At 41.9% G+C, this 11596-nt stretch overlaps 1 protein-coding gene across 1 annotated transcript; it reads left to right on the top strand.

The window, feature by feature from the left end:
• The first annotated feature begins 234 nt into the window (after positions 1–234).
• LOC5563815 (WD repeat-containing protein CG11141) lies at positions 235–2592 on the top strand. The gene is made up of 2 exons (XM_001648049.2): positions 235–689; positions 1061–2592. The coding sequence occupies exons 1-2, from the start codon at positions 492–494 to the stop codon at positions 2348–2350; spliced, it is 1488 nt and encodes a 495-aa protein (XP_001648099.1). The 5' UTR covers positions 235–491; the 3' UTR covers positions 2351–2592.
• Positions 2593–11596: the final 9004 nt, after the last annotated feature.

Below are 11596 nucleotides of genomic sequence, written 5' to 3' on the forward strand. Positions count from 1 at the left end.
AACATATTGTCTTTCATGTTCTGCATAGCTTTGGAAATATTTCAGAGTTTGAATTTTTGATATCTTGGCGTAGATGTGCGTGGAATGTGTCTAATCTAAATTTTAAACAAATTAAGCGGATTCGACTGATTTTTTCCGTTTAAACACCGGCAAAAGCACATAAAACCCGCATAGCTGACATCACTGCGATGTGTCTGATGCTTGTTATGACGTGTGACTGACGGCGTTTTGTTTATGTTTTCTCTTCGTGACAGTCGTGCCATTGTTGTTAGTGGATGGTTGTTGTTCTGTGCGCAATCTCCTGGCCAACGGTTCATCATCTGTTCCTGATTATTTTATCACCTCATTAGCCCCTTCAAGACAGCATAATCTCGAAGTGTATTTTTTCTCTTCAGTCACAATGAATCATTCGTTCGTCGTTTGGAAATGATTAATCTGGAGCCTGAATAGAGCCACGCAGTCTCACCGACAAGAACACGGACGGCGTAGCAATGGAGCTTCGTGAATGGGCTCCGCTGGTCAATCTGGTTAACAAGATTCCGGTTTCGGTGCAGCGCGGACTGCTCTTCCACGATGTGTCAATTACGTGTGTGGATCTGGTCGAAGAATTTATGGCCCTGGGAAGCAACGTGGGAATCGTGTTCTGGTACAACCGGAAGAGCGGATCGGTGGAACGTCTCCAGACGGAGGTAAAGGGGGAGAGTACCGTCTAAGGAACGGGCAAGATGGAATAATCGAGATGTATTGTAAGCTCGGAGCTAATTGGTCATTTTTTGGGCAAATATCTGCTTGAAGGAATTGGCCTATAAAGTCCTTATCAATGATCAATTCTCTTGAACTTACAATATGATAGTTGGCTATTCAGGCGTAATCGGAACCTTATAAATGCATGGGGTCTCAAGTAGTACGGTGTCTGTGGAAAAGTTGCTCAATACATCGAAGAATTCCTATCAGTTTCATCTTTAGCATGACACTACATCCCAATTGAAACAAAGCATGCTTTTCAACATAATCCTCATCAGTTGAGATCCGTTCAAAAGTTATGCTTCTCTCGTTGTAGCACTCCAATCATCTGACGTGCGTTCGGATAATTTCGACCGTTGAGTTCATGGTAGCTGCTGGAGATCGTCAAGGCTTAATAAGCATCTTCCAAATTCCGAAGGAAGCTCCTCCGGATGTCTGTGCTGAATTGCTGTTGAAAGCCAAGCCGACCGAACGGTACACGATTCGCAACGTGCATCGAGCGGTAATTACCGATCTAGTGTGGTCCAAGAATGGGATGAAGCTGTTCTCCGGTGATGCCGCGGGGGTTGTCGTGCTGAACGAGATCAATTATCAGGTCAAAACGTGTGAAGCGCGGGAGATTGTGAATGAGAAGTATCACGTGGTCCAGATGAGTCTGCGAAAAGACAAGCTGTTGGTTTCTACTACATATCGCACAGTGATCTGCTCTCAGGAAGATTTGAAGCGGTGGCGCGTGACCCAGGTTGGCAAAAAAGACCGAAAGATACTAAGCCATTTCGGGACAGTTTTTCACGACTACCACTCGCAATCACGTGTTTTAACCACCCGATCTGGGTTTCGACTTTGGGTGGCCGATCTCGAAGGAGATGTTGCACAAACTCTCATATTCAAGGAATTGATCAAAATCCCAACAGCTGAGGTTCCCATTATGAATCCCAGCAAACATCCCATCAGGATTCCGACTACTTTCGGAAAGCTTTACACATTCCAGGATAAGTTTTTACTTTCCGTTGCCAATGATATGATGTTTGTACTGGATCTAGACCATATGAAAGTCGTAGCCTCGCTTACTCGACTGCGGAAAATCATCGACATAGCGGTCTACAAGCACGAAATCCTAATCGTCGAAAGCCCGCGATCGCTGATCCGATTATCCACCCTTCCAGATAGCAGCCAAGCCACGATACTTTGCAAACATCTAGACCTGTTCACTACCAGTGATAGTGATGGCCAAATAGTCGTAGCAGATGAATGTCTCGAACAAGACTCTGAATCCGCGAATGTCTCGCAAGCAAGCGCCAACGGTCATTCTTCCGTCTCAGCCAATGGAGACGTTGTTGATGGCGTCACATCTCTCCCGCCGGTGGAGCAAAGCCCATCCGACGGCGGATCGCATCACCTAATCACCCACATGAAAAAGCTAGAGCTGTTCGAAACACTGAACGAACTCAAGTACGATGACTCGATCCTGTTCAAGAGTGGACGCAAGACGAAGCGAAAGCACAAAACAAAAATCAATCCGATTGTCGAGATTGGACAGATTCCGAAGGAGTTGGAAGACGATCCGGGTCCCGCGGCTGACCCGTTTGGGAAAATTGAAAACTAGGATTTAAATCCGGCGGTATAGTGATAGGATTATCAAAATGCTTCTCAGTGTGATATTTTTAGCGTTTCTGTTTTTTGTTGAGAAAAATTAGTATATCGAGTTTATTGAAAGTTTATGTTGTAAAAACAGCACCAGACTATAAATTATGTAAAACGATACTTCGCAAGCACATTTTGCTTTGAGGTTAAAATATTATTAAAAATTGCTTCAAATAAAACAGTTTTTTGCATATGATGAAAGGATGTATGATGTTTATTTTCCTATTATTTGAAGAGAAATCGTCCTTTCTAATAGTATCTGTTACACATTTTGCATGAAGTAATATTGTTGTTGTGCTATCAACCTTGGTAAGAAAACTGGTATTTTTCTCCAAATTCAATCGTCTGATGTTTAAGCTGTCACGTTTTTATCGTCTCCGCATATTATTCGATTCGGCTGGTGCAGTTTGAAAAAAGTGGCTGCTCCGTTGAAGCTCAAGCGGAAAAATCGTATTTTTTTTGCGTCGTCGCCGAAGTTTTTTTTAATTCCCTCCCTCCCACTAACAAAACTCCTACCCGTGACAACCAGCTGCAGAGGTGATCTCGGTCTCTAGTAACAATGGATTTCACATTAACATTCCTTCCCTTCCCCAATGACCATAAGGACGTGGCCGGCGCCGTTATTGATTTGTTAATGTTTGTAGTTCTCGAAAGTGTACATTGAAGATGGAAAGCTATTTCCAAGCTACTTCTGTAGGTTCCTTGTACAACTTCGATTATTCTGGTCAATCACGGAGTAACAACTACGATACGGTCATCAATGCTTATGCCTAAATTCAATCGTCAGATGTTTAAATTTCGACATGATGAATTTTCAGAATTTTGTGTTTCAACCTATGTTGCCGCTTTGAAATTCAGGCATGGAATTGCTCAACAAAACGATTTACACTGTTGAAATGAGATGTTAATTGAACTGGGAGAATGTATTTTTCGCTCAAACCCCGGGAAACCCGAATTTAGTTTCCCTTGGTAATATTTTTGTTTCTTAACGAAAAGGCTTCCGGTACTGTATGGGTTTTTGCACAGAAATGTACCTCTCCTTTTCATTCCTTTATAAAATTTGTAAATATGTAACAATAAATGTCTAAATGTCATACAGAATCAAAACATTGCAGAGGCCTATTATTGGTTCCGCGAACATTAGACGTCTTTGCTTTTTGTAAAGGTCTTTGTTAAAAATCACAACCGTATTTGGACTGGCTGAACTCATTCCTTAGATGGGGACGGGGTCTTCCCTAGCCGAGTGGTTAGAGCCTGCGGCTACAAAGCAAGGCCATGCTGAAGTTGTCTGGGTTTGATTCCCGGTCGGTCCAGGATCTTTTGGCAACTTTGGCAAAGAAAGCTCTCAGTTAAAAACTGTGGAAGTGCTGAAAAGCAGCTTTCTTCTTTGGATGTTCTTGTTAGGATTTGCGTAGGCTGTAATGCTGCAGCATGGTACGTGGTGAAGCGGAAACGGCAAACCCGCCTATTCCGGGACAAAAAACGCTGCCTGGAAGAGTTGGAATGCTAAGAGATGAAGTTGCTGTACCGTTCTCATGAAACGCGGAAGTTCTATCAGAAGCTCATCACATTCCGCAAATGCTTCGTGCTGCGAGCTGAAATGTGCCGGGATAAGGATGGGAGCATTTTGACGGACGGACGCGCGGTGATCGAAAGGTGGACGCAGCACTACGATGAACACCTGAATGGTGCAGAGAACACAGGCACAGAAGGTCAGGACAGCAAAGGTGATGGCCACGTCTCACGATGGGGGAAGTTAAGGATGCCGTTCAACAGCTTAAGAACAACAAGGTCGCTGGCAAGGATGGTATCGGAGCCGAACTCATCAAGATGGGTCCGGACAGATTGGCCGCTTGACTGCATTGGCTGATAGTCAGAAACTGGGAGACGGATATATACCCTATCTACAAAAAAGGGCGACAAACTGGAGTGTGAAAATTATCGTGCAATCATTATCCTAATCGCCGCCTACAAAGTGCTATCCCAGGTTCTCTTCCGTCGTCTATCACCTACAAACGAATTTGTGGGATGTTAACAAGCTGGTTTCATCTATGGCCGCTCGACAACGGACCCGATCTTTTCCGTGCGGCAAATTCTCCAGAAATGCTGTGAGTACCAGGTCCCTATGCACCAATTGTTCATAGATTTCAAGGCGGCATACGACAGTATTGACCGTGTAGAGCTATGGAAGATCATGGACGAGATCAGCTTTCCCGGGAAGCTCACAACACGCTAAGAAAATATTATACTAGATGGCTTAAATACTATTCTAAAACCATATTCGGTCTATTCACTCATTGCGATGCATTTTAACGTTTTAAGCTTGGCTAGTATAACCGAATTTTATATTGGTAAATGATTATTTGGAAAGTATGCGTTTGGTGCTTAATGTTCAAAAATATTGTGATATGAATAAAATTAGCCATTTTCGTTAATTATAGTAAACAAAGACCAGAAAAATACTAAAGTGTAGATTTTTGCATTTAGTGATTTTATTTTAATATTAATCATGTACAGTTATATCTGACTTTGCTACCTATTCGTATCGTTAAAAATCCAGTTTCCGCATATTTGCCGCAGTTGCTTCCATCGTGCTCTCGACAACCGAAATGGATGAGGTCTCCCATAGAACAATCTGGAAAAGTTTGATAAAATGATGACGAAATTCCAAAATGAATACGATAAACAAACTTACCTTCATTCTCGATATTATCGGTTCCATATTTTACTTTCAAATGCTGAGTTCTTGATCGCTTTCTGTAGCGATTTTTCTGATTTCTCATTCCCTTCGATGATGCTATTTCCGAAGTGAAAATTGCGAAAAGGCGGCATGGTGGCGGCGAAGGATGATCTACCAACACATTTCTGTTCGTTTTTTCAACGGTTTTCACTTGAGACACAGGCAAAAAAGTCGAAATGATACGACACTTTGATTAAAAAGAAAAACTTTCTATAATGGGTTTTAATTACGGAAATGATTGAATAACGCGATGAGATGACGAACCCGAACTGAACAAAATGCCATTTTATTTTGAATAAGTCCCAAGAGTAACGTGATTCACTACATATGCAGGGCAAAAAAATAATCGTGAATAATCATGGTAAAGCATAAAATATAATAATTAGGGGAATAATTTTTAAGCACCCTCAAGAATAAAAAGACATAATATTGAACAAGTAATATATCGTACACTAACTAGTATATTCGTTTTTCTTAATTAAGAATTAAGATTGATTAGAGCAACGATAGACGGTGTGCAAAACTGCGTGAAGATCTCGGGCGAACACTCCAGTTCGTTCGAGTCTCGGTGGGGACTACGACAGGGCGACGGACTTTCGTGCCTGTTGTTCAATATTGCGCTTGCAGAGAGCCGGACTTAACAGTCGAGGTACTAATAAATCTTCGAGCTGTTTAGTAGAATACCTATAAGTAGATGAAAAAACGAATTTAGTACTATACCATTTAATTCCACTAGAGTTCTCTAGTGGAATTAAATGGTATAGTACTAAATTCGTTTTTTTCATCTACTTTTAGTCGAGGTACGATTTTTACGAGATCCGGACAATTTGTTCGCTTCGCGGACGACATGGATATTATTGGGATAAAATTTGAAATGGTTGCAGATTTGTTCACCCGCCCCAAACGCGAAGCTACAAGAGTCGGGTTAATGATGAATGCGTCGAAAACAAAGTACATGCTGGTTGGCGGAACTGAGCGCGACAGGGCCCGCCTAGGAAGCAGTGTCACGATTGACGGGGATACCTTCGAGGTGGTGGACGAGTTCGTCTACCTCGGATCCTTGCTGAAGGCTGACAACAATGTTAGTCGGGAAATACTGTTACTATCGATGACGCCCACGCGTCTGTGGCATGGACGTTCTCACGTCCCGAGCTAGCTCACCTTTAAATTGCCTCTCAGGGTCGGTTCACGTGCTTGAAGCTGCTTACCGTGACAGACCTAAAGGTTCTCAACCTGAAATGTTTTCTTTCGGTCCATGCAAAGAACTGATAGCAAGACTCTAATTTACAAACCAATCTAATTGTATTAAATTACTAAGCACAAACATCTAATGTTGGGCTCTGAACTCACTCACAGCCTGGTGTTGCCGTCGTCTTCGTTGTCGGGCCGACGCTCTCGGATGCTCGCTCGCTGATGACGTCACGCTGGATCACAGGATCGCTTCACCCTTGAAGGGCTGTTCGGCACTATTCACGTTTGATTTTGGAGGCGGGATTACCGTTACACTCGCGGATTTACGAAACCTTGATCAACCGGTTTACAAATTTTCTACACCGGAAGGCGACCTCTCACACTCTAACTGGCCTCGCGATAGCAATTAGGAGGTCCAGTTTGCCAGAATCTGGCCACCCCAGTAACCACAAGCATTATATCATTGCATTAATTTGGTCGAAAGTCAACATTTTTTGCATTAATAATGTTATCATGCATTTATTCAATAACTGTCAAGCAATGATCCATTTGGTTAACATTGTAAATGCTTGGTAGCAATTTTTTGATAAAGCATTAGGGGTCATGCACAAATTTCGTCACGCTCCAAGGGGGGGAGGGGGTCGAGCAAAGCGTGACAAGCCTTATAAAATTTCCGTAGGGCTCATACAAAAAGTGTGACAAAGGGGGGGGGGGAGGGGGTCGAAAAAGTTGAAATTTAGCGTGACATAATTTGTGTACCAACCCTTATGCTAAGCGTTTAGAGTGAATATACAGTTATGCTGTCATACAAGATTACATAACCTCATTAAACGCATTCGAATCTGTAATAAATAAGTAAGACGATCGGGCACGTTCGCACTCGCTCATTACGTTTAGTGGGATTTGGAAAAAGAATGAAATAACTTTCCTTCACCTCGAACCCCCATTTCATGATCTAAGGATATATGTATCATTCAGAATTGTTGTATTTTATCTATGAGATTTTTTTTTATTCATAATGAGCGAGAAGAAATGTCGATCAATTTCTCTCCCCTGGAATCTGTTTAATGCGCTAGGGCTTTACTTTGTGGGTTGAGTGCTGTTATTTATTTCCTCTACGAGAAAGAATGGCGATCAAATTCTTTCTATTGATGTTTCATTTGGTGAGCAAAGGAAATCACTGTTGTTCAATCGCCGAAGAGAATTCTTTCTATTCGTAATAACTGGGCGAATAATAATGTTAACACGCACAGTGGCGTCGTTTATAAGGAGCTTTTATCCTACCTTATTACATCAGTAGCTTTAGCACAGGACACCAACGCGCCAGGCATCCAGCACACCGTCATCCTAGTTGTGGGTTCGAATCCTGATTCCAACAAAAAAATCATTGATCTGGTAAAGAAAACCATTAAAAGGTAGTCAATGAATTCATTGTTTTGTTTATTTTTAACGCAAGCCCTAAATATACATTATTTTAAGCTAATGTACATCATGAACCCTAAAAATACAAACATAAATGCTTCAGAAGGGCTTGTGCATTACAACTGCTTTACCAAGTATTGCATTAATTTGGTTATTGTGGGGCCCTTTCCCACTTCAATTATGCTTTATAAAGCTCTTAAAGATTATGTCACTTTAAAACAAAATCTGATAGCACACTATAGAGCTATATATAAAGATTTCATATATAGCTTCGTGGTTACTTGGGTTATTACGTCAACATCTGCCTAAAATGTATTGATCGTGGAATGTCGCACCGAAATTTAACTACTTGCGAAGGTTTAAAATAATCACTGTTTCTGTAAACCTTTGGGGAAACTGAATAGGCTTTATGGCAATAGGAATGAGACTTTGAAGACACTTTGAGGGGAAAAACAAGAAAATTCGTGTAAACTTGACGATAAATGCTGGGGTTACATATTTTTTCTCATAGCTTTTCTTTTTTTTGCTATAATCGTTCTTTAAAGTGGGTTTATCATACTTGTGAAACATCTTAGATGTCTTTTCGTCTTTCTTGCATCGTATTTCATCAATATTGTTCAGGTGTGAATGGTTTTGCAATAATATCCCAAAAACAAGTTATTTCAATTACAGTGACCCAATGTCACCCCTTTATGGGGTGAGATTGAATTATTTTTCATTCACTCATAGCGCCACAGTAAATAAATATATTTGAATAATGTTTTGGACAGTTGTTAAAGTACCAGCAAAGTACATACACACCAAATTTGATGTTTATTGGAGTTAGATTGCGAAAGTTATTCAATAAATAAATCGTACATATCCTTTTTTGACCCATTCTCACCCCCAACGACGGTAACACCAAAATCCAATTGGTCAAAAATCTACCTGGGCGCCTATAAAAGTGGCTGACAGTCAGCCACTGGTCTCTTTTATCCTGGGAAGCCAAGATCAGCGGAAGTATTTCTACGAAGTGTTCGGCAAAGTAGTTGTCCAAACTATTGTGAACGTATCACCTTGAAAGTGTTGGCCGGGACGGGGCCACGGATTCGGACACACTTCCCGGATTACACTAGCTGTGTTCAACGAGCTGCTCGAACTTGGTTGCAACCACTTGCGAGTCAGCTTTTGGTGTTCATTGAGCCACTCCAACCTACAGTGGTCACACTATCATGGGTCACCCACTATTATGGGTCATTTTCATTTGAAATGCGTGTGGAACAGAGTGACTAATAATCGTGACAAGGTGACCCATAATAGTGTGGGCAGTGTACTTCGAGTCGCTCGGGTTTGTGTTCATTGAGCCGAGTCCAACCAACTCCGAGTCGCTCGAAACAGGTTGGAAGCTAGAGTCCGAGCTAGTTCAACCAGCTCGCAGTAGCTCGTGTTTTTGACGTTCAAAACGTAAACATTGAGAAAAAAAGCAAAATTCCGAAGCGATACGGATTGTTAAGTGCGCGAATTTTTTTTTCACGTGGAATTCCGGTAAATTAGTGCGGAGAGTGACAGTTTTTCATAACAAACCGAAGGTGACCGAAAAAGAGCGTTCATTGAGAAAGCAGCTTGAAGTTGCTCGAAGTAGCTTTGACAGTTATTTGTTGACAAAAAATACGAGCTAGTACAACCAACCCCGAGCAAGTTCGATCAAAGTCATTGAACACAGCTACTATTGAGCTTCTCGAGAATTTTTAGCATTTCGATCACTTACTCTATACTTCATGTGTCAACCTCGTTTGGCTCACTAACACTTCTGCTCAAAATTGAGACGCTCGCGGCCACGTCAGGACGCGTGTTCACTGCCACATATAATAGTGCGCCAACCAAGCTGTGGTACTCCTGGTTATCCAATAACTTCTTGCTTCCCACACGACACTTGTAGTACCCGGGATTCAAAGGCACCTTCGATCCTTTCGCGTTTGCAAGGCCGAATCTCCCTGCAATCTTCCAAATGAACGTTTCCTGATCCAGAGCAAAGTATCCATTTTTGTCCTTCATTACACGAATTCCCAAAAACTGGTTCACCGCTCCAAGCGACGAAAGCTTGATCTTCCTCTGCAGTTCCCGTTCAGTCTTGATGATTCCGCTTCGATGGTGCTCGCAATGATCATATCATCCACGTATATTAGCAGAAAGATGTCCTCGCCTCGCGACGAAGACTTCGTGTACAGGCAAGGATCAGCCTGTGCCTGGATGAATCCCATATTCGTTAAAATCTTGTTGATCGTATCATGCCAAACTTTGGCCGCCTGCTTAAGGCCATACAAGCTGCGGTGTAACTTGCAGACTAGCTTCTCACTACCGCGGACCACAAAACCTTTGGGTTGTTGCATGAATATCTCCTCTTCCAACTTTCCGTGCAGATACGCACACTTCACGTCGACGTGACGCACAGTCATCCGCTTCTGTCCAGCCGGCTCGATTTTCACCGTATCGTTGAGCTTCTAAAAAAATGACCGGTCGTTGGTCATGCCAATGCCGAAACACATAGGGTTTTCCTTTTCGGCAATCTGCTACGCTTTCATTCCGTCCTGCTTCTCCGCTCTTCTTCTGCTGCTGTAGCAGCCGGCAGTCCCGTAGGAAATGTCCGGGTTTGCGGCAATGGGTTCGAGGTGTAGGAAAGTTATTTCATTCTTTTTCCATATCCCACAAAATGCAATGAGCGAGTGCGAACGTGCCCGATCGTCTTACTTATTTATTGCAGATTCGAGTGCGTTTAATGAGGTTATGTAATCTTGTATGACAGCATAACTGTATATTCACTCAAAACGTTTAGCATAATGCTTTATAAAAATAATGCTACCAAGCATTTACAATATTAATCAAATGGATCATTGCTTAACAGTTATTGAATAAATGCATGATAACATTATTAATGCAAAAAATGTTGACTTTCGACCAAATTAATGCAATGATATAATGCTTGTGATTACTTGGGTATTATCATTCTTGCATTAGTTCGACTGTATTCTTTTCTACTTTCTACCCTTTTGTACTTTTTGTGGGCTTCCTAGCCGTGCGGTTTAGTCGCATCGTGTTAAGAAGTGTGGGTTCGATTCCCGCTGCAGGCCGGAAAACTTTTCATGATGAATGTCTTCCGACTGTGCCACTGGGCGTTGCATGCTAGTCCGTTGTCTAGTGTGGTGCTTCCTTCAAAGGACAAATCGTCCACTGTAAGCATTAAGGTGAAGATGAATCGAAGCCAAACCTTAAATTTTCAAGAGCACGAATTTGGAGAACCGAACACCCGTTTGAGCTGAAAACTTAATCGATTGGTCACATCCTGCTAATGACCAATCGTTTAAATTTTCAGTTTGAATGGATGTTTGGTTCTCAAGATTCGTGCTCTTGAAAATTTGAGGTTTGGCTTCGATTCATCTTCACCTTAACGTGTCGGTGTCTTTTTAAACTACTTTATATAAGCAATGATATAAATCTAGGATATAATGATGCCCCATGTTACTTGGAAGCACCCGACGTTCGAAGACGCCCAGTGCTTGCAGGTCCTCCTCGTTTTTCCAATTTCACGTTGCGTTCTGCTATGTTTGGCATTTTTTTGACATTTATCAGAAGCCCTAATATGAATAAAATAAAATCAAACAAATACATCCTACATATAGCCCTAAAGATTATCAAATCTATTGCCATTCAAGCTTGCAATAGAATATACCATGCGTCTCCATCAGACCTCATTGAAAACCGACGATTTGATTTCCCATCTCGGAAAGTCGACAAGGACACTAAAATCGATCAACCACCACCATCAACGGCCCTCAAAGTTTCGCAAAGTGAAAACAACATTGGAAAGGAAAACTCCCC

Source organism: Aedes aegypti, chromosome 3, assembly GCF_002204515.2.
Source record: "Aedes aegypti strain LVP_AGWG chromosome 3, AaegL5.0 Primary Assembly, whole genome shotgun sequence".
Classification (NCBI taxonomy): Eukaryota; Metazoa; Arthropoda; class Insecta; order Diptera; family Culicidae; genus Aedes; species Aedes aegypti.

Excerpts from the sequence above, each read along its gene's own strand:
- LOC5563815 (XM_001648049.2), top strand. The coding sequence starts at position 492 with ATGGAGCTTCGTGAATGGGCTCCGCTGGTCAATCTGGTTAACAAGATT. Across the intron at positions 690-1,060 it reads TGGAACGTCTCCAGACGGAG|CACTCCAATCATCTGACGTG; the intron begins GTAAAGGGGGAG and ends CTCTCGTTGTAG.